This window comes from Xyrauchen texanus, chromosome 38 (genome assembly GCF_025860055.1).
Source record: "Xyrauchen texanus isolate HMW12.3.18 chromosome 38, RBS_HiC_50CHRs, whole genome shotgun sequence".
Taxonomy (NCBI): Eukaryota; Metazoa; Chordata; class Actinopteri; order Cypriniformes; family Catostomidae; genus Xyrauchen; species Xyrauchen texanus.
The window spans coordinates 30,418,366-30,442,235 of record NC_068313.1 but is presented as its reverse complement, the minus strand read 5'-3'; the positions used below and the strand labels follow the sequence as shown (position 1 = coordinate 30,442,235).

General features: G+C 38.7%; 1 protein-coding gene across 1 annotated transcript in view; it reads right to left on the bottom strand.

The window, feature by feature from the left end:
* Positions 1 to 23,870, bottom strand: part of LOC127631810 (collagen alpha-5(IV) chain-like) — a 54,685-nt gene that overhangs the window by 25,432 nt on the left and 5,383 nt on the right. The window contains exons 2-17 of the mRNA XM_052110167.1: positions 13,983 to 14,039; positions 11,621 to 11,710; positions 11,370 to 11,414; positions 11,193 to 11,237; positions 10,968 to 11,030; positions 8,788 to 8,841; positions 7,558 to 7,584; positions 7,238 to 7,312; positions 6,964 to 7,026; positions 6,505 to 6,540; positions 6,374 to 6,421; positions 6,124 to 6,198; positions 5,671 to 5,715; positions 5,373 to 5,435; positions 5,205 to 5,249; positions 4,981 to 5,034 (exon numbers count right to left, since the gene is read on the bottom strand). Coding sequence (XP_051966127.1) covers positions 4,981 to 5,034; positions 5,205 to 5,249; positions 5,373 to 5,435; positions 5,671 to 5,715; positions 6,124 to 6,198; positions 6,374 to 6,421; positions 6,505 to 6,540; positions 6,964 to 7,026; positions 7,238 to 7,312; positions 7,558 to 7,584; positions 8,788 to 8,841; positions 10,968 to 11,030; positions 11,193 to 11,237; positions 11,370 to 11,414; positions 11,621 to 11,710; positions 13,983 to 14,039 — 885 coding nt within the window. The remainder of the gene's footprint in view (positions 1 to 4,980; positions 5,035 to 5,204; positions 5,250 to 5,372; positions 5,436 to 5,670; positions 5,716 to 6,123; positions 6,199 to 6,373; positions 6,422 to 6,504; positions 6,541 to 6,963; positions 7,027 to 7,237; positions 7,313 to 7,557; positions 7,585 to 8,787; positions 8,842 to 10,967; positions 11,031 to 11,192; positions 11,238 to 11,369; positions 11,415 to 11,620; positions 11,711 to 13,982; positions 14,040 to 23,870) is intronic.

The window sequence follows — 23,870 nt, the reverse complement described above, 5'->3', positions numbered from 1 at the left end:
ACAAGTGAATTCCATAGAAGAATCCACAAGAGGGCACTGTTTTAGCTGCACTTAAAGGTGCTGTAAGTTATTTTTTTCATGGAAAAATATGTCAAAAAATGTCCTTGTACTACTTCAAAGATATTCATTAAAAAGTGTCCTGAGATATTTCACCGGTCTCTGTGACATCTGTTGACTTTGTAAACAGCAGACAAAAATGTGTCCGCTTTTCACCTGTCAATATATTTGCTCATTCTCATTTGAAACGGAACATTAAGGCATAATGATACATAACGTTTGTCAGTTGAGAGTGCTATTGTAACACTGTTGAATCTGACAGCCACAGGAGCAAACAATGCAGCTCTTTTGCATGGTTCCCTTTCATGGAACTCAAGCTGCGTATGATTGCTATGGGACACCGTCCTTGTGTCACGTGGTCTTAAGCCCTTATACAATCACGGCAATTGATTGGCTGATGGCACATAAGCTACGTCCCCTAGGGAGCTATGTCATAAAGAATACACTCCATAAAGAAGCTCACGCTGAATACGACCAAGATATTGTTCTCGGCCATTTTAGCCAAGAGCGTCATGTTGCCAAGGCAACAGACACTGTTTCAAGGTATGGAGCTAGACTCATGGGCGATACAGACGCACCTGTCTCCAGCTCACGTTCTGTCATTACATCAGTATCTTACGATGTTCAGACATGTTCTCCCTGTGAGAACATTTCACAGACTTGGGATTCATGATCATGCGCTTCATCCCTTCAGAGTAAGGCGTGGGTGCTACCAGGCTCTTTTGCCATGGAAACAGACCAGTTTTCTGATATCGGCATTACGTTGGGACAGGTGTGTTGCCGCTAAGTGGTAACGACAGACGCCTCCTCCGTGGGTTGGTGTGCTGTATACATCAGCTGCTGGATTGACACATACACTGTCTGGAGACGTTCACTATGCTGCTCGTGCCATGCTGAGACTGGTACACCACAACCTCCTGTGGGCATAGAACAATGTGCTATGTCTCTACGAACCATACATGATCCGGGCCTGTTGAATTCAGGAGCAGATCTCCCGTCCAGACAGAGTCTGTTACCTGGAGAGTGACACATCCTCAGACTGTGGAACAAATGTGGAGTAAGTTTGTCAGAGTGGAGTGGACCTGTTTGCTTCGAGCAAGATATCGCACCATCCCCTCTGGTTTACTCTCTCGCCCTTGGCACCGCTGAGAATTGATTCCCATTTATGGAAGGTATGGGTGTTTCCCCTCAATGGGGTGCTCTTTTATCCCCCGCTGTGGGTGATACCATTCTAAATGCTAGAGGTCCATCAACAAGGAGTTCAGGGTTACCCCAGCAACATTTAAAATATATGTTGCCGCTATAGCGGCTGAATGTGAGCTTATCAATGGATTCTCTGTTGGCAGACATTCTCTTGTCTCTTTTTTTTATACATGGGGTACTCAGGTTTAGACCTTTTTGTAACGTCCATGTCCCTTTATGGGATTTATCTGTTGTGTTAGAGGCACTCCAGGTGCCCCGTTCGGGCCCTCGACAACAGTTATTGGTTATTTTTTGACTCTTAAAATGGCCCTGCTAGTGGCATTGGAATCCTTTAAGAGAGTCTGTGATTTGCATGCCCTGTCGATCAATCCCTTGTGTATGGAGTTTGCACCAGGGTGTTCAAGGATTGTGTTAAGCTCGTTTGGGCTATTTGCCCAAGGTTATTTCTACGTCATTTGGCTTGCAGACCATACATTTTCAGGCTTTCTCTCCTCCATCATTTGAGTCAGAGGAGCATGAAATGTTATGCTTTTCCCAGTTAGGGCGCTGCAAGTTTAGGTTGACCGTACTAGCCAGTAGCGTTAGTCAGAATAGTTGTTTGTGTGCTTTGGTGGCCGCAACAGAGGTGTTTCGGTGACAAAGCAAAGACTGTCTCATTGACTCATTGATGCAATTTCGAGTGCATATGATGCACATAGTTTACCTTCACCTTTGGGCATTTGATCCTATTCTACAAGGAACATGGCATCCTTATGGGCTTTGGCTAGAGGTGCGTCCTTGGAGGACATTTGTATGTACAGTGAGCCTGGTTTCTCTCAAGGTTATATTTCTCCATTAACCAACAGCTTATAGAGTTTTGTGTTCCTTGCCAAAGTCACCTTTAGCTTGCTCACAGGGGTCCTAAATACAATTATTATTTAATTTTTAAATTTTTATACACAATTTAAAATCATATTTAATCAAACTACACAATGATCACTCTAAGACTTTATAGATATTACAGTTAAATTGTTTTGTTATTGCATGATTTTCTGTAAAGCTGCTTTGAAACGATGTGTGTTGTGAAAAGCACTATTAAAAAGAATGTACTTGACTTATGGTGGCAGGGTGGTCCTCTCTGCATACATTTATTAGATTTTGTAATCTGGACAAGTGTTTGTTTCCCATGATCTCTCTGCTGGAACAGGAGTAAATTCATAATACCTTTTATTTAGACACTTTAGCATGCTTGTGCGCAGCTGAATGCTTGCCACACGGGCTTAGACAGTTGGAGCCCATGACGTAGCTTCCTAAGGAGTGTCGATTAAGCACCATCAGCCAATAAATTGCCATGATTGTATAAGGGCTTCAGACCATGTAACACTCGGACGCAGTGTTGTAGTACTCAAGATCGGTCTTGGTCTCGAGTCCACTTTTTGAAGGTCTCAGTCAGGTCTCGGAATCGACCACATTTTTACTCAGTCTTGTCTCGGTCTCAGACAAAGAGGACTCAGGATTTTATTTCAAGACTGGTCAAGACCACAACTGCGGGGATATCACTAAATTGCCTGTGCATTATCTGTGCATTGTCTGATTGATTTGTTAACATCACAGTGTTTGTTTCCCAACCACTGTGCCCACTAGTGTCCTGTGAAAGATTGTCAGGTGTGCCATGGAAAATTGTCAAATTCCTCCAAATAAATAAATACAGTTTTTGTTCGGTATTTAGTGAAGGCATAGAGACAGTAGAAGAGTTTTAAAGTTGCCAATTCAGTTAATTTTCCATATTATGGCAATAAAAGAGGTGAATGCAGAGGAATCTTATGTTTTCTGTGGATTTTTATGGGAATGTGGATCTTTCAGATCAATTTGAAGAGTGCCTTGTTGATTTCATCAGTGCACTGGCACAGAGATTCTATGGGGCTGTAGTCATTTGGTGATAGGGCTAGATATATCTGGGTATCATCTGCATAGCTATGGTATGCAATTTGGTTCTTTTTCATGATTTGGCCTAGTAGGAGCATATACAGGTTGCACAGGAGCTGTGCAAGAATTGAGCCTTGTTTGACTCTGCATGGATGTCCACTCAGATTCATAGTGGCCCATGTTCACATAGTAACCCCTACCTTCTAGATATGACCTGAACCAGGTGAGGACCGTCCCAGAGAGCCCTACCAAGTTTTCCAATTTGTCTAGGAGAATGTTGTGGTCAACAGTGTCAAAAGCAGCACAGAGATCTAATAATACCAGTACTGATATTTTGCCGTCTGATAGTCAGTATTTAGCCGAATGCCATTTAGGATCATTAATAGCACCGTCTCTGTGCTATGATGCAGTCGGAACCAGACTGTAAATTGTCCAAGTAGCCATTCAAGATTAAGAATTTGTTCAGCTGATTGAAAACAAACTTTTCAATTATTTTGCCTATGAAAAGATGATTTAAAATTGGTCTGTAGTTGTTCAATATTTAATCATCTAAAATGTTCTTTTTAAGAAGGGGCTTTACTACTACAGTTTTCAGGGACTTCGGAAATGTGCCTGAAAGGAGTGACACATTTACTATTTCTAACAGAACATTTTCCAGACAGTTAAACACATTTTTGAATTTTGTTTTGAGGAGTGTGTCAAGACAGCAGGTTTTACCAAGTTTTAAGATGCTGTACTATTTCTTCCAGGGATTTGCCATCAGTTTACTCAAAATCAGACATAGTGACTAATTTGTGGTGGGTACTATCTGACCTCAGTGCAACATGAGGACGAGCTGATCGCCATTCTAATATAATTTATCTTCTTCATGAAAAAAGATGCAAACTTGTTACATGTTCTTTGCAGGTGTTGTTTATATTGTTGTTAATAATGTTTGAGAAGGTCTGCCTAGCTGTGCCTAATTCCATACTGAAAGCATGAAGGTTGTCTTTATAGATATTATAATGGACTTCTGCTTTCCTGCATTTTGTTTATGTTTTTCACTGCTGTTGTGTTTCTCCAAGGTGCTTTATGACTGCCAGTGATCGTCCGGATCTTTACAGGAGAAATTCCATCAATAGCATTTTTTACTTTTGAGTTAAAGTTATCGAGGAGATCATCAACACAACACTTTGAAAACAGAGATACTCGGTTTCAAAGATATAACCTTGATAATTGCACACTATGTTCTCATTTATGTACCTCTTTTTGACAGAGACAGATCAAACTTCAGTGGCATGAGAAATCAATCTTTCAAAGAAAATACAGAAATGGTCAGATACCGCAACATCTTTAATAACAGTGGACGAAATGTTCAGACCCTTGCTAATTAGAAGCTCAAGAGTGTGTCCGCGATTGTGTGTGGGTCCATTTACATGTTGAGTCAGATCAAAAATTATTTGGGAGTGTTGTGATTATCTATATGAATGTTGAACTCCCCAGCAATAACAAAGTCAAATTCAGAGGAAGCTGTTGATAGCAGTTCTGTAAAATCAACAACAAAGTCAGGAGAGTATTTTGGAGACCTACAAATAACTATAAATAGAATGCTTGAAGTACCTTTTATTACAATACTTAGATATTCAAAGGTCAAGAAATCACCAAGTGACACTTGCTTGCATTGAAAGACATCTTTATATATTGCCACTAATCTTTCACCTCTCCTAACAGCTCTGCTGACGCTCATAAAAATAAGACAGACAGATAGACAGACAGGTATAGATATACAGACAGACAGACAGACAGAGAGACAGACAGATAGATAGATATACATACCATTTCCCCAGCTATTCCTGTTACCCCTTGATATCCAACATCTCCAGTTTCACCCTGTGAGAACAAAGCAGAAAAAATCACTGTTGCTTCTAATCTATCTAATTCCATTTAATGGTTGGGTGTATATGCTAATTTAAAGAACATAAGAGCACTAATACTGAGAATATGCCCAGTGATCTGTTAGCATGTCTCAGGTGGGTGAATGTGATTGATTGTGTTCTTACCTTAGGGCCAAACTCTCCTTGCAGCCCATCTTTACCAGCCTTCCCCTGAAAATAAATACATGCAAAATATAAACACAATAATAAAAATGAACACTGCAAAAACTTGGACTATGTTTAATGACTTAAGGATAAGTCTCTATTATCTATCTTTGTTTCTTAGCTATTTACCGGACCACCAGGCTCCCCTCTTTCCCCTTTCTCCCCCATGGGACCTGTACGACCAGGACGACCCTGCAGAGCAGAGCAATTGATCTTTGTACATTTAAATTACATTGTACATGAACATTTACATGGTTATTTAACATGCATTACTGCGAAAAGTATAACAGCAAAATGGAAAGAAGCATGAGCTTATGTGTGTCTATTTACAGTAGGCATTTGTGTTCCTGTGTGATAGATTATGTGAATGTGTGTGTATGTGTGTGTGTGTGTGTGTGTGTGTGTGTGTGTGTGTGTTTGTACTCACAATTGGTCCAGGACATCCAATGTCTCCAGGGTCACCTTGGTTGCCCTAAAACCAAAAATGGTAAATGGTCTGCACTTATATAGCGCTTTTTTAACCTTAGAGGTTACCAAAGCGCTTTACACTGTGTCCCATCACCCATACACACTCACATTCACACACCAATGGTGGCAGAGCTGCCATGCAAGGCACTAGCCTGACATTTGGAGCAACTTGGGGTTCAGTGTCTTGCCCAAAGACACTTCGGCATGTGGAGTCGTGTGGGCCGGGAATAGAACCAACAACCCTGCGATTGGCAGCCGACCCGCTCTACCACCTGAGCCACAGCCACCCCCAAAAGAGAATAATTTACCCTATTTACCCATTTAAGTTAGAATTTCATTTATTTGCATATCTAAATCCAACAGGATATATCTTGGACAAAATGTACAATGCATCATTTTAGGGAAAAGTTACCTTAGGTTCCTTTGGTCCTGTTACAAATAACTTTACACCTTTTTGCCCTGGTATACCAGGTGGACCCTTCTCACCCTAAGGCAGAGCCAAGAAAATGCATATAAAAGTTTACAACATCAGCTTTTTGAGATACCGTGATTCATGGAGACATTTTGAGTACAGATAACAACCGGGGTTCATCTAATTGTTCACCTGATTGTTTTGCAAAAGTAAAAGCTCGAGAGTCAAGGTATAAGACAGCAATTCTAACCTTTTGACCTCTGGGCCCGAGTATTCCCATGCTTCGACCCTCTAGGCCCTGTACAGAATGGGACAATGTTAGATTCAGACAAACACACACTCACACACTGGCATGATTGCATTAGCTTTATCAGGACCAACCTTCTCTCCTTGCATCCCTGGGAATCCTTGTATTCCCTAAAAGTATTTTTAACATTTAGCATTGTTAAATAGTACTTAAAAATTTCAGGCAGTAACAACTGTTCTGCAGTGTGACATGCTATACTTCATCTAAATCTATTTTAAAAAAAAATAACTATATATATATATATATATATTATAATTATTATGTATACAGTGTTATGACCTCATAATATAAAAAACTAAATAGAATAGGCCAGATTATGCTTTTAATGACTCATTTGTCATATTGCAGGACTATTTAAGTGAATCCAAAACACACAACAACAAATTACAGTACCTAAAATATATAAAAGACTTTCCCTTATACATTTATATACATATATACTTGAATAATAATACAACAAAAATAGAAAAGTTAATCTTTTTGTCAATGTTCTCAAAAAGACAGAAGATATATAAATACATTAAATAACGTACAGTTGCACCTCTAGGCCCCTCTGGTCCAACTGGTCCCAGTAACCCTGGCAACCCTGGCAGACCCTACAGATATACAACCAATCAAATTTATGCAGTGAAACATACAATTTCATAACATTTAGCAAGGTTAACAAGACAGAAAAGAAGTTACTGCATACACAGAACAGAACTAAATAGATAAAATAATTTGTGATAATAATTAATAAATAAAATGTATTCGTCCACATGATCAAGCTGCATTTATTAGCTTGATTGTCCTAATTATTTCTCTTACTTTCTCTCCTTTACTGCCTGGAAGACCACAACGTCCTTTCACTTCATCACTGGGTGGGAAGTAATATGTATCTCCCTAAAAATTACAATAATTTATTAATCTATGTTCATTGTTATAAAATCAGTTACACATATTCCATATTTCACACGCCATATTACTCTATGAGAGATGACCGTTTTAAATGGAATACATGCATATGTAAATATGTAAACTATTTATTTTACTGTACTTCTGTTTTATTATATGAACAAAAATACCATGCTATTTTGACTATGCAAATATAATTATTTTAGACTGTTTACTGTATCTTTAAAACATACCTTAGGTCCCTGGATGCCTGGAAATCCCTGAAATAAAGATAGAAATGTTCATGGTTGGTTAAAGCTTGAATCAGCTTCAAGTGAAATTATATATACTCAGCAAAAGAAACGTCCTCTCACTTTCAACTGCGTTTATTTTCAACTTAACATGTGTAAATATTTGTATGAACATAAAAAGATTCAACAACTAAGACATAAACTGAACAAGTTTCACAGACATGTGACAAACAGAAATGGAATATGGGGTGTCAGTAACAGTCAGTATCTGGTGTGACCACCAGCTGCATTAAGTACTGCAGTGCATCTCCTCCTCATGGACTGCACCAGATTTGACAGTTCTTGCTGTTCTTGCCTTGAGATGTTACCCCAGACATTTCTGGGGGTAATGGTCCTAGCCCTCACCCCCCGATCCAATAGGTCTCAGACGTGCTCAATGGGGATTGAGATCCAGGCTCTTCGCTGACCATGGCACCTATTGGAACTACAAGCCCTCAGTCCAGCCTCTCGCAGCCTATTGCGGACAGTCTGAGCACTGATGGAGGATTGTGCGTTCCCGGTGTAACTCGGGCAGTTGTTGTTGCCATCTTGTACCTGTCCCGCAGGTGTGATATTCAGATGTACCGATGCTGTGCAGGTGTTGTTACACGTGGCCTGCCACTGCGAGGACGATCAGCTGTCTTTCCTGTCTCCCTGTAGTGCTGTCTCACTGTACAGACATTGCAATTTATTGCAATCTACAACCAGACTGTACATCTACAGTCTTCATGCCCCCATGCAGCATGCCTAAGGCATGTTCACGCAGATGAAGAGGGATTTCCAGTGTCAGTAAATGGTCTCTTTAGTGTCCTAGGTTTTTATAACTGTGACTTTAATTGCCTACCGTCTGTAAGCTGCTAGTGTCTTAATGACCTTTCCACAGGTGCATGATCATTAACTGTTTATGGTTCATTGAACAAGCATGGAAAACTTTGTTTAAACCCTTTACAATAAAGATCTTTTAAGTTATTTGGTTTTTTACAAAATTATCTTTAAAATACAGTGTCCTGAAAAAGGGACATTTCTTTTTTTGCTGAGTGCATATATATATATATATAAAACTCAATTTCATTTAAACTAGACGTGAGTTTTGGGAGCTTGTATCTTCATTCCAACTTCAATTCTGTTTTCCGATTTCAATGTTTTGTTACAATTTTCTTGACTCAGTATTCATTACTGATATTCACAACTCACCTGCAAACCAGGACGCCCCATCATTCCAATAAGGCCTGGTGCACCAGGTTCACCCTGAGAGAATACATTTGAGGAGTTTAGTCATTATTTCATCACTCATTATTTTCACATGCAAATGAGCTTTGTGGAAAACTCTTCATTGTCACCAAAGTTTGCTGCAGGTTCACCACTACCGGTGAAGAGCTGCAAACTTTTGGCAAACATATACTGGTGAATAGCAAGCTCATTTGCATGTGAAAATAAGGAGTGGCGGATTTTCAGCAAGTTCTTGGTAATTTGTCAGAACTTTTTTGTAAGGATGGTGTAAGACATTCCATTTCGATGCATTACTGGAGCTGACAAAGTTACAAACAACTTCAATGTTAGAATCTTGCATGTGTATTTATGTGAGAAGTATGTACTGTATACTGTCTGTGTTTATGGTTTAACAATTAAAAATGGCAATTATAGTGATAGTATTAGTACTATGCACAATGAAAGTGAAAGGTAAATTACAATTTATTGACATATAACAGTGTTTAGGAAAACAGCCGAGACGAGCTACCGGACATTTGTGTGATATTGGGCCTTATTCATGAAATATACACTCACCTAAAGGATTATTAGGAACACCTGTTCAATTTCTTGTTAATGCAATTATCTAATCAACCAATCACATGGCAGTTGCTTCAATGCATTTAGGGGTGTGGTCCTGGTCAAGACAATCTCCTGAACTCCAAACTGAATGTCAGAATGGGAAAGAAAGGTGATTTAAGCAATTTTGAGCGTGGCATGGTTGTTGGTGCCAGACGGGCCGGTCTGAGTATTTCACAATCTGCTCAGTTACTGGGATTTTCACGCACAACCATTTCTAGGGTTTACAAAGAATGGTGTGAAAAGGGAAAAACATCAAGTATGCGGCAGTCCTGTGGGCGAAAATGCCTTGTTGATGCTAGAGGTCAGAGGAGAGTGGGCCGACTGATTCAAGCTGATAGAAGAGCAACTTTGCCTGAAATAACCACTCGTTACAACCGAGGTATTCAGCAAAGCATTTGTGAAGCCACAACACGCACAATCTTGAGGCGGATGGGCTACAAAAGCAGAAGACCCCACCGGGTACCACTCATCTCCACTACAAATAGGAAAAAGAGGCTACAATTTGCAAGAGCTCACCAAAATTGGACAGTTGAAGACTGGAAAAATGTTGCCTGGTCTGATGAGTCTCGATTTCTGTTGAGACATTCAGATGGTAGAGTCAGAATTTGGCGTAAACAGAATGAGAACATGGATCCATCATGCCTTGTTACCACTGTGCAGGCTGGTGGTGGTGGTGTAATGGTGTGGGGGATGTTTTCTTGGCACACTTTAGGCCCCTTAGTGCCAATTGGGCATCGTTTAAATGCCACGGCCTACCTGAGCATTGTTTCTGACCATGTCCATCCCTTTATGGCCTCCATGTACCCATCCTCTGATGGCTACTTCCAGCAGGATAATGCACCATGTCACAAAGCTTGAATCATTTCAAATTGGTTTCTTGAACATGACAATGAGTTCACTGTACTAAAATGGCCCCCACAGTCACCAGTTCTCAACCCAATAGAGCATCTTTGGGATGTGGTGGAACGGGAGCTTCGTGCCCTGGATGTGCATCCCACAAATCTCCATCAACTGCAAGACGCTATCCTATCAATATGGGCCAACATTTCTAAAGAATGCTTTCAGCACCTTGTTGAATCAATGCCACGTAGAATTAAGGCAGTTCTGAAGGCGAAAGGGGGTCAAACACAGTATTAGTATGGTGTTCCTAATAATCCTTTAGGTGAGTGTATATATAAATGCATTCTAACGTAATTGACAAAATTCACATTTCAAGTATCACTGTCCGAATGATTTACACACAAATTTGTTCTGTCCATTGTTCACTGGGTAGCCACACCCACTGTGAAATCTTATTGATCCAATTCCTGCTTGTTTTAACTGTACATTAAACTTCAAATATCTTCTTATTGGCTGTCATTGTGTCACTCTGCACAGCTGTTTCGTGTTCAATGTGGACAGACAAATTGCTTCTCGCTGGACACTTTGCATCACGTTGCGCCTGGTTAAGACACAGTGTAATACTAATTAAGAATTGGTTCTCCTAACATTTGTTCAGAATATCAATATGGGAAACCAACTGATCTATACTTCCTCTTCATTACCTTAGTGCCATTGCATCCTGGGACACCAGGAGACCCCCTAGGTCCCTCTTTCCCAGGGAACCCCTGAAAGAGGAAAACATAATGTTCACACTTTAGTTTACTGGGATTATTATAAATATAGGTCTTTAATAGGTCCTGTTTATGCAATATTTTTGACTAACAAATTTTCACTATGTAATACAGTATTGCAATGCAAGCTAAATGTAAAATGATCCAAAAACTTACAGGAAGTCCTGGTGGGCCCAAGAATCCAGGGGTCCCCGGAGTTCCCTAATGTTGAGAACAAGAGAGAGAGAGAGAGAGAGAGAGAGAGAGAGAGAGAGAGAGAGAGAGATGCGGTTGTAATTGTATACTGTAAGGCCATTGGGAATATATATTTGTACACACATACACACTCCATACCCTAGAACCTTTGGGACCGGGGATGCCTGGAATTCCCATATTTCCCTGTATGATAAAAAATAACCACATTTTATAATTAGTAAAAAACAATCTGTTAATTTCCATGTTGTTGGAAGCTAAGAAAGTGAAGACAATGAATCTGATTATTGCATATACTATATTGTATTAACATCTAAAAGCATAATTAAATGTTTTTTATATTTTGATATGATTCTCTATTTGAACTTGTAAAACAGTCATATGTAACACACTTTTGGACCATGATATCCAGGAGGGCCCTCATTTCCTGGATGCCCTGGTTTTCCTGTTACGCCATCAAAGCCAGGCAACCCAGGCTCACCCTGAGAGACAGAGATAGCTTATTTCAGCAGGTGTCATTCAGAAAACTGCTAGATAAAACACAACAGTAAGACATTGAACACATTCAGAGATTTTGACAAATTGGTTTTGCCATGGTATTTTAAAAACAATCACTGATGATTCTTTGTTAATGAGTGTACAAAAGGCAGCAACTTGTGCTATTCTGTCACTCTGTCCTACCACACTCAATATCACTTTATCTTGTTGTGCTGAAACCCAGTGGCTTGGATGCAGTATCACATTGTATACTGTAAATCAATCAGCCATAATAATTTACATATTCCACCAGTGAATTACGCAATATTATGCCACAAATGCTGTTGATTGAGCTTAACTTGTATTGAACCGAGAATATTCCTTTAAAGACCCCAAGAAATGGCTTGAAGATTGCTGTTTCTGCCCTAAGTTTTCTGACATGTTTCGTATTGAAACCAGAAATGTGGATGGAACATATTGAAAGGCTTGTCATTTGTTGTTTGTTTCATTGTTTAAACAGCCAATAAAGGCTTTAGTTTTGTCATAGTCAGAAACCATGATTTGCAACTACTTAGTCTGTTTCAGTGGGAGGGACATTCTCATTCTAGAGAGCATTTGATTGGACAAATATCTGTGTAGTGCAGCATGAGTCATTCATATTTTAGTTGATTGTACTGGAGGAGAAAAACTATAAATGTTAAATGCATATATATGCTAAAAAGGAAATGTTGTCCGTGTTCAGGAGTAGTGACTAAGAGCTAAATGTTTTTCATTTCGGAGCAGAAACTGTATTTTTTAATTCCGGTTCTGGCACTCAGCTACCTCCTTTCCAATTGGTAACCGGTTAAAACGAAGTTAAAGAATGGTTAATAAAGTCATTTTTTTAAAGAAAGTAATCTGTGCTAAGTGTTGGTGATATACCAGTTGCAGTATTATCAGATCATAACAAGCAAAGTATACAGCAGCCTATGTAAAATAACTTATTTTTAATTAATGTATTCTTAACATTAAATATATTACCAAAAATATTTCAAAAATATATCATAGTGTGGCGCTGTTAATCAGATATGGACACCTGGGTTGATTACACTTCCTAATGCTTGACGCATGCGCAGAGAGCTAGATAGTGATAAGTGTAATCGAGCTTAAAAATCATAATTATCAAGGAGACTTCTGATTTAAAATGAAAAAGGAGCTAAATTTTGGTCTGTTCTTAAGAACATGGATTAAACCATTGGAGTCATATGGATAACTTTTATGCTACCTTTGTGCTTTCTGGAGCTTCAAAGTTTTGGTCAACATTCACTTGCATTGTATTGAGCAGAAATATTCTTCTAAAAATCTTTGTTCGTGTTCTGCAGCAGAAAGAACATCATACACATCTGTGATGCCATGAGGGTGAGTAAATGATGAGAGAATAAATTGTTTTGGTTGAACTATTCTTTTAAATTTTTTATTTAACATTTACATTTTCTTTAGAAAACACAATTATCAGTTTTTTCATTAGCAAAAATAGCTGTTTTTATTTTATTTTATTTTTGTATAGTGTTACAGTAGCTCATTCAGCTGTTGTGCTGCAACTATGTAAGGCTGTGCATCAGAAACTTTGACCAGAAGGGGGCAGCACTTGCATCCGATATATCAGCCTGATCTCACATATAAATCGGCAAGTGTGAAAACACTGCCTCCAGAGGCTAAAGCAGTAAGTGTTTCAGACCATATAAACAAGTGTGACATCCATTTATATCCAGAAGAGGTCGCCAGAATACAGTTTTATTGCATATTTTATTTAATCTACCCCCAACCAAAACCCAAATCTAACCTTAACCGTTAGTAGAGACAAAATGCAGTGTTAGGGACAAAAATGCAACCTTCTTATAATGCATAAACGTATTCATTGTTTTATTGGGGATTGAACTGTGGTCTCCCATAAGCCGCTAGGGAAATGAAATGTTGTTGAGCCATCCCAAATATGTCCGATGTATGATAGGGCATGTCAGTGAGTTGGCATACTGTTGCCAATCCTAACAGAATGTTCGGAAACAGCATATCGACTTCCCGTGTGATCGTATTGTTTATATATGAGGTCATCTGACTGGTGGAACCCAATAGAGATGATCTCTCACTTGCTCTGTTAGTTTACTAAACTTTATGGATGGAAGCAAGCAATCACAATGAAATGTTCTACACAATATAATATGATACGGTGTGTGTATAATAAATTGGGCATATGTACGAAAATGTCCATGGATATACTGAATATGTGCATATTCTTACCATATCACCTTTGATACCAGGACAGTCACACTGGGATTTTCCACTGCAAACACACCCCTAAGGAAAAAAACAAACAAAACAACCATAAATGTTTGATTCAGTCTAATAAAAGAGAACAAACACCATGCATACACACAGTACAATGTTAAAGGGGTAGCTAAGCCCAAAATTGTGTCTTCATTACACTCTCATATCATTCCAAACCCATATGACTTTAAATGCATCTTTTATGTGAATAGTGACTGAGGCTATAATTTTGCCTTACATCTCCTTTTTTATTTCACAGATGAAAGAATGTTGTATGGGTTTGGATGATGGTAAGTAAATAATGACATAATTTTCAGTTTTGGATGAACTACCCCTTAAAGCATGATATCATGACACCATTTATACTTTAACTTTTAGTTTAAATGAAATACATTGTATTTAATAGACTCATTAACCAACAGAAATTCTCATTCTAAAAGGCAACATTCTTTTCACTCTTATGTTAGAATAAACCCACCAGAAACTGAGGGAACAATATCAATTAAACTTAAAAAAATCAAATGATCTCTGGATGTTGGGATCTGTTATCCATATCTGTTCTTTGAATTCAACATGGCAAAGAATTCAAAATCTTCAGGCTCTGGAGATATTAAAAGACACTTATGTGCTCAAGCGGACACCTAAGATAGGCCTGAAGACCAGTGACTCGGTTTGGATGGTGTGGTGGGAGAAATTCAACGCCAACTGGAGAGCATGCCTGTGATGCTGAATTAGAAGATCTTGCTGTAATACATCGATCGATTTCTGTTATGGAAACAACATTTTCTGAGTTGGTTACAAGAATCGAGGATGGCGAGAGAAGGATCGATTATCTGGTGAAATTCCTAGATGAGCTCTTCCCGAGTCTGCTCACAGTGACCTGGCTCGCAGTTCCGCTGAGGGAGACAGGCCCCAATCAATTCTGGCCAAATTTCTGAGGTAATCCAATAAAGATCTTATGTTGCGCGAGGCAATGAGTGAAGGAAAGCTTTTTTGGAAGAATCATTCTTGTTCTCAGACTTTGTGAATTCGACAAGAGAGAAACGTGATTGATTCAAGGAATGCTAGAAACTTTTAGATCTGATGTTTCCAGCCAAACTGGAAATAGATACTAAGGATGGCCGCAAAGTATTTACATTTCCACAGCAAGCATTGTCTTTCATAGAGACAATGGGGTGAGTAAATCGTTTTATGTTTCTCATGTGGCCCTGAGTGAGCTCATCTTGTTGCGCATACACTTGACTGTCTGCTGGCCGGCATTTTATTTATTTTTGTGTTGGTTCCACCTAGCGGCTGGAATTTGTTTTGTGGAATAACACTCCTTCAAGAAATTCTTACATCAACGGAGGATCGCTTTTGCACTGATGTTTTCGGTTAAATTGAGAATAGATACTAAGGATGGCCATAAAATATTTACATGCCCACAACAAGCGATGTTTTTCATAAAATCGATGGACTGATGAAGTCATGGTGTGTTTCTAGTGTGGCCCCCCCACTCTTGACCATCTGAAGAAACTGGGCTCCTGTTTTGTTTCTTTTTGTGCCTGTTCCGCCTAGCGGCTGGAATTTGTTTTGTGAAATAACACTCCTTCAGGACAGTTGTGGACAAGTCTGTCCATTCTTTGTGCCTGTGCTGATGGCTGGAGTTTGTTTTGTGGAGTATTTTTTTGTAGGACATTGGAAGGATTTGGTCATCTGCTGCACTCATGAACAGCCGGCTCACTGAACATTCGTTTGACTGCTCGAGGAAACTGAACAGAATTCTTTTTGTGTTTTTGTGCTGGTTACACTAGCCGCTGGAGTTTGTTTTGTGGAGTAACACGCCTTCGAGACAGTTTTGTGAATGAATCTGCACATTCTTTGTGTTTATTCTGCCTATTGGAAGGAGTTTGTTTTATAGATTATTTTCTGTTATGTAATTCTGTCTCACAGAAACACTGGACTTGAGCATTCAGAAGGCAAAGTTGTCGCTGGGAATCATGTAGGCATACATAGACTGTTTGAGTTTAGAGGGATGGACGCCGGTTGACGCTGTTGTGTGCGGGGTTAATACGCATGTTTTTATTTTTTCTGTTTGTTTGGTTCGGGGGGAATTTTGTGGTTTGATTGTCGCATTAATGTTGGAATGTGGTCGTTATAATTTTGTGTTTGACACACAATCTATTTTTCTGATATGTAAAAATGTCATATGTTAATATAAGTGGATTATCTCTCTCCATGTGTAATGTGAATGGGCTGGGACACCCCATAAAAAGAAGAAAGGTTATTTATTTTCTTAAAAGTAAGAAATGTGATATAGTGTTTTTCAAGAAACGCATCTTCCCCTGCAGGAAGCTGAAAAATTTGGGAAGATATGGGGTTGACATGTTTTCTTTAGTGCTGGCTCAAGTAAGAGCAGGGGAGTCATTACATTGGTAAGTAAACATCTACAATTTAAATATTTCAAACAGATTAAAGATAAATTATATATATATATACTTATGTTAGAATTGTAAGTGACCACTGTACGGCATTTTGGGGTATGTGTATGAGTGCAGTGTGATAACATGAGATAGACAATCTGTACATGAGGGTTGTTACGGTTTCAACATGCATTACAGAAAAAGTTAGAGACATACACAAACACACATGTATATCTAGCTAAATGGGAACATACCTACCATTGTTTTGATACAAAGCTAATAAAACTGCTATACAGTATGTACTAACAAAGACTTTCGGTACAAACACAGACTTCCATTATTTGTATGTAAAGCTAAATACTTTCAATATAGACCAACATAGTGTTCTACAGTTTAAAGCTAATTATACTCAACATACTGTATAGACTAACATAAACTTCTACTATTTTATATAAAGCTAATTAAACTAACTATGTACAATAGCATTTCTACTGTTTAAATACTGTTAAAGGCCTAATGTACATAATAGACTAAAATAAACTTCCATAAAGCTAATTATATTTACTCTATATACTAACAGAGACTTCTACTGTTTTATATAAAGGTAATTATCCTTATTATGTAGACTAACATGGACTTATATTGTTTATAAATATATAGGCTAAGCTAATTATACTTACTAAAATCTAACACAAAGTCAACCCACACCCAAACCATACCCTAACTATTCCCATACCTAAAAGAAAACTTTTTATTTTTGCATTTGTTTTATTTATACTTTAATTTGTTCCCAAACCTATTGCTTAAAATGTACACACACACATGTAAAACACATTTCGCACTTTGAGCACTTGCAAAAAGGTAAACACAGGCAGCAAAATTTAAACACAACCACAATACATATGCCATCACTACAAATTGTTCACACTTGTTTCTAATGATGTGAAAACATGTTGCTGAGGCAGAATGAGACTCCCATTGACTCATTTTGAGAGAGTGTACTGTAATGTGTTTTTCATTTAGTGTAATTTGCTCTTTGGGGTTTTCCAGTTGGACTACTGTATTTTTACAGTATACAAGTGCTGAATATACAGACAGTCAATACTGTATTACTTGCAGTACTTACAGTATACAATATCTTCACTGTACTACTGTAAGTTGTGATTACTATACGTTTTTGACAGTAATTGCAAAATGTGCTTACTACAGTATATACACAATAAATAAAAAAAAATCTGTAACTACATGCTCTGGATGCTGTGTTCTCCATTTTCTGATGTAGTGTCTAATGAATGCTCTGTAGAGTTTATATATTGACTTGATGTGTGTGTGATCTGAAAGCACTGATTGATTTTGAGTACAGATTAAATGGTTTTGAGGCAATTGTTTGATATTGACAGAAAGGTCAGGGGTTTTGTGAATATAGTTTGAAGATTTGGTTTTATGTTTAAAGTTGTGAGAAAATGGGTGAAGGATTCAAGAAATGTGTTTTAGCCATTCAGAAAAACTGTAAAATACTCACTTTTTTAAACATTTATTTAAATGTAAAACAAAAAATCATAAATTGTAGTCTGTTTAGAATTAGGATCGGTGCATTGCTTACATGATAATGCAATGGTAATTACATGATATTTTTTAAAGTACCTTAGTGTACCCTATAAATACTATGGTATATGAATATGGCAATTATTCAACATTATGGTTTTATGTCAAAGTACTATAATTGCGCTGCCAGATTACAATTTTTTGCAAGGCGTGATATTTCATGGCACTTACATAAAATAATACAATGGTGCATGTCCAAAAACATGGTATGAGTATAAGCCACACTGCAGGGACAACATCACAGAGACACAAAATGTTAAATAAGTGACACTTTTATCATACATTTTACTATGTTTGTTGCCTCTCTGGACTCCATGAACATAGGCTCTGCTCACAGTACAGAAAAGATATGTTATGTCACAGACACACAGGCCCACAGATACACATGTAATGAAATATGCTGATAGAGCTAAAGATAATTGAGAATGGTCCTGTTGAGTTCTGATGCACACATGTTGAGGGCTTCAGGAAGCTTCAAAGGGCTCTGCAGAATTAGTTTATTTGTATGCACTGGCAGATGCTCTGCCTCTATGCAGGTGTTCTCAGGTACAGTCACGTTCTGACAGGTAAACACACACCACACACAGCAACATACAAAAACGTGTCTCAGATAAATGTTCATCAATTATTACTAAAATCATTTTCTGTGTCAAGATCAATCCCACCAATATGATTCCATGTAAATGAGAGAGAGAGAAGAGAAGAGATGTTTGAAAAAAATGGAAGAATGTAAAATAAAATTGACCCAAAAAAGTGTGAAATATGAGCATGGCAGAACGCTCGTGTTGGGCTTTAAATGAGTTCAACCAAGCCCAGAATAAGAGCAGCCTAGTGATGAATGGAAAATACTCATAAACACCCCCTAATCTCTCTACCAACAAAACAGGCCTAGACTGACACCTCACATACAGGCACACTTTGAGATAGTGTATTCAGTGGGCATTTGTTTTGGCACCTATCCAATACCTGTCCTAAATAATGAAGCTAATGTTCATCTGTTTGTGAAAGGCCTGTAGTCATGATCGAAATGTCTTGTGGCATCAACGTAAAATTCCTAAAATTCATTGTCAGATGGTAAAACTTCTATGTATTTACATGCTCATGGAAGCACCTTTGGCTGGTGACCAACAGGGATATGATAATAATTACACGGAATTCAACAGAATGGAAAACCATCAGGAAACATTCTAAATAGATGTTCAACTTATAGAATTTCAGTTATACACCAGGGCCGGTACTAGGACGCGATCCTTTGTTGGGCATTTGTATGTCTAGGGAGGGCAACATTGATCATTTCACCGTCAGTCAGAGGTGGCGGAGTGCTCCTTGATTCTTCCCCTTTCAGTCAAGGTGTAGGCATCAGAAGTTTCTGGGGGGCAATGCCCCCCTAGCCCCATTATACCCGGCCATTTTATATGCCTAAATGACAACAGACATGTTATACTGTGTATCATACTTGCTATAGTTTACTGCCATGCTGCTTCTTGTCAAATAGCCATGTCAAATGTAAATCAAGTCAATCACTGAAATAACAGTGTCACCTTGAGTAACAAAAATATCATGTATATTATGTAAATGTACAGTGGTGGCCAAAAATATATTTATTGCTTATCCATTTGATCTTTTATTCAAAATATTCATAAAAATATATCCTCTAATGTTTATTAAACAATTGCAATCACAACACAAGTTTTTTCAAAAAACAAATATTTTTGTCATATATATTTGTGGCACAATTATTGGCACCTCTAGAAATTCTTATGAGTAAAATATATCTGAAGTATATTCCTGTAACAATGGTGTCTAGGAATGGAAGAACGGACACGCAGGGGTGGAATCCTTAAATCCTTTAATTATAATAGCTGGAGTGGAACAAAATCTAAACATTACAAATGAGCTACACAACTTAACACTTCATAAACTCAACTTAACACTTCATAAACTCAACTTAACACTTCAAGGACTGACAAATGATGAACAAAACAAGAGGGTATATATACACAGGGAAGCTAATGAGGGAATGAAAGGCAGGTGGGGATGATGATGAACCGATGGAAGTGATTAGGGCAGTGAACTCTTCAAAACTTCAAAATAAGAGTCCTTGAAGTAAATGAGGGAGACAGACTGTGACAATTCCCATTCATATTTTAAATTTTTTAGTGCACCTGGGTGACTAGGAATATTAAATTGTTCAGCCATGACTTCCTGTTTCAGAGGGATATAAATATGAAGTAACACATAAGTCAAATTCCCATAGTCATCTATCACAATGGGTAAGACCAAATAATATTATGATGTGCTTCAAATAGGTTTGTTGAGCTTCACAAAATGGAAAATGGCTATAAGGAAATAGCTAAAGCATTAAAATAGCCATTTCCACCATCAGGGTAATAACTAAGAAGTTCCAATCAGCTGGAGATGTTGAGAATCGACCTGGAAGAGGACGCATGTTTATATTGTCTCCAAGCACGGTAAGGAGGATGGTTCTAGTGGCCAACAATTCTCCAAGGATCAGAGCTTGAGAAATGCAAAAATAAGTTGGGTCTTGGGGTCAGAAAGTCTCCAAAACTACAATCAGACGTTACCTACATCACAAAAATTTGTTTGGGAAGGTTTCAAGAAAAAACAGTCTGCTCTCATCAAACAACAAATTCAAGTATCTTCAGTTTTCCAGACAATACTGGAACTTCAAATGAGACCAGGTTCTATTGTCAGATAAAACAAAAATAGATCTTTTTGGCAGCAAACACCAGAGATGGGTTTGGCACACACAGAGTGGTAGCCATATGGAAAAGTACCTCATGGCCACGGTTAAATATGGTGGTGGATCTTTAACGTTGTGGGGCTGTTTTTATGGCAAAGGTCCTGGACATCTTGTTCTGATACATGGCATCATAGTCTCAATCAAATGCCAACAGATAAAAAAATTAAACTCTGCATCAGCCAGAATGCTTAGAATGGGCCCTGGTTGAATCTTCCAGCAAGACAATGATCCAAATCACACATCAAAATCAAAACAAAAATGCCATGGCCATCCCAGTCTCCTGACCTGAACCTCATAGTAAACCTGTCCGGTGAACTAAAGAGGTGAGTCCATCATGTGGACCTCGGAAATTGAAGGATCTGGAGAGATTCTGTATGGAGGAATAGTCACAGATCCTTTGCCATGTGTTCTCCAACCTCATTATGCATTATAGGAGAAGTCTCAGAGCTCTTGGCAAAGAGAGGATGCACAAAGTATTGAATAAAAGGGTGCCAATAATTGTGCCACACATATATTTGACCAAAATATTTATTTTTGATCAAACTTGTGTTGTGTTTGGAATTGTTTGATATCAAGGTAACTGGTGATATTCTATACACCCTGATTCTTAACTGTTCTAGGAAGACAATATGTCAAAGAATTCAAAATCCTCAGACTCTGGAGACATTAAAAGACACTTAAGCAGGCCACAAGCTCGGGAGTTGATATGGCCAGTGAGGTGAAGGAAATTCTGCCACAATTGATGAACGTGTTAGCAATGCTGACGAAGGTCATTGTTGACTTGGAGTAGCTTGCTGTAATGTCGATCAATCACTGCCATGGAGACAAAATTCATTGAGATGGTTACAAGAGTGGTGGATGTCGAGAAACAGATAGATTATCTGGAGTCATCGGAGAGGGAATTAGCTGCTAATCCGTTAGCGACCAAGGCAGATTTGGAGCACGTCTGGGAGAAGCTGGAAGATTTGGAGAAACATAACCGGCGGAATAAATTTTGAATTGTTGGAATTCTTGAGGGAGCAGAGGGTCAAAATATGGTGGAGTTCCTGGATGGGCTCTTTCCATGTCACGACATAAAAGGCCACAACCTGGAAATCAAGTGAGCTCACAGAGTTCCAGCTCAGCGATCCGCTGAGGGAGACCAGCCCCAATGGCCAATTCTGGCCAAATTTCTGAGATAATCTGATAAATATCTTGTGTTACCTGAGGCAAGGAGTGAAGGAAGACTTTCTTGGAAGAACCACAAGATTTTCTTGTTCCCAGACTTTGCGAAGTTGACCAGAGAAACATGATCAAGGAATGCAAGAAACCCTTACATCAAGGGTTTTTTGATCAAACTCTTGTTGTTCCCGACCAAATTGAGAATGGATGCTAAGGATGGCCACATTTTGTGGTACTCACTTTCCAGCTAAGCAATCATTCACTTTACCGTCTGGGTAAACTGGGTGCCTTTTTTTTCTTTTTGTGCTGGTTCTACCAAGCAGCTGGAGGTTTTTTTTGTGGAATAGCACTCCTTCGGGACAATGTTTTGGATGAATCTGCACGTTCTTTGTGCTTATGTATCCTATTGGTTGGAGTTTGTTTTGTGGAGTTTGGAGAGGACATTGGAGTGATTGGGCCATTTGTTGCACTCATGTTGCAGTTTAATGGGCCGGCTTACTGAATATTTGTTTTCCTGCCCGAGGAAAATTAACAGCTTTTTATTTATTTATTAATGTTGTTCCGCTAGCGGCTGTAGCTTGTTTTGTGGCCCGCAACACTTTTTTCTGTTACGCTTTGGTAACCTCTAAGGTTAAAAAGGCACTATATAAGTGCAGACCATTTACCATATGAGTGTGGAGTGTTGAGATCCTTTGAAAATGTGGTAGTTTAGTATTTACAGCAGCGCCATCTGCTCTGTAATGTTTTTGAGAGTAGCAAACACCCCACTAAAGCGGCAGATACTCTGGGAGTGGTGATTACTGCTTTTGGAAAAGGTCATGAGGCATCAGTGTATTACTCCCTGCTAATTCAGAGTCTGGGGGATGCAGTTTTAACTTATATCAAGAGATTATGGGAGAAAGATTTAAACTTTATATTGGAGGAGGGAGTGTGGGCTAGGATTCATTTAGGCGATGGGGTGGTCATCAAAATAGGGGATAAACACATAAATATTTTGTTCTGACCAGTGTTATGACAGTCAGACAGATTGTTTTAAGGGGATGGAACTCGGCTGGAGCGCCCTCATTTTGGGAGCAGTGCGCAGAAATGGGGAGGGTGGCTGCTTTCGAGGACATGTCATATAGAAGGCTGAGGATCTGGGATTCATTTGATGGGAAATGTAGCAATAGTTTTTTTTCTTTGTCAACTATTTGAATCAATAAAAAAATGTAATCAAAATAAATGGCATTTGAGTATCTAGAATGGGGAACGTTTAGTTTGCAACCACCATTGGTCATCTGTGACAGTGTATAATCACCCTAAAGGCAATTTCCACTAATTACCCATGATACACTCATGCTAAAATACTATTTACTAACACAAGATCAAAAATAGCCCCATTACATCAGCTCAAGACCTTACACTTTTCATTTCTGTGGAGTCTATCATCCTGCAACGTGCAAATAGAAACATCTTACATAAAGCCTTTCATCCACATTCAGCAGTCTACACATCTTCCCAACATCCATCTAACTACACACACATCACCGCCAATGACCATCAGCTCTGACTTCCGATGGCTTGAAATGGCTAAGCTCAGTCAGGCCCTTTAATTGGTCAAACACGCAGAAAGACAAACACGGCAGGCTCCATACTGCCTCTGTAAATCCCCCGGGGGGCGACAATGCCTCCTACATGCTTTGTGTGAATAGAGGGACTCTGAATCAACAGGCAGTTTGGACAATGAGCTGAATCCAGCGGCTAAAATGTCGGGATATAGGATTAAGGTTTACCAGAGGAGAGGAGAAGAGAGGAGAAGCTTCTTGTATTTCCACCTCTTTCTCTTTCTCTTTCCCTCTCTCTCTGTCTCTCTAACTCTCTCTCGCAATTTAAATTAACTTTATTAGCATGATTGTGTTTACATATAATATTGCCAAAGCATCAATACAC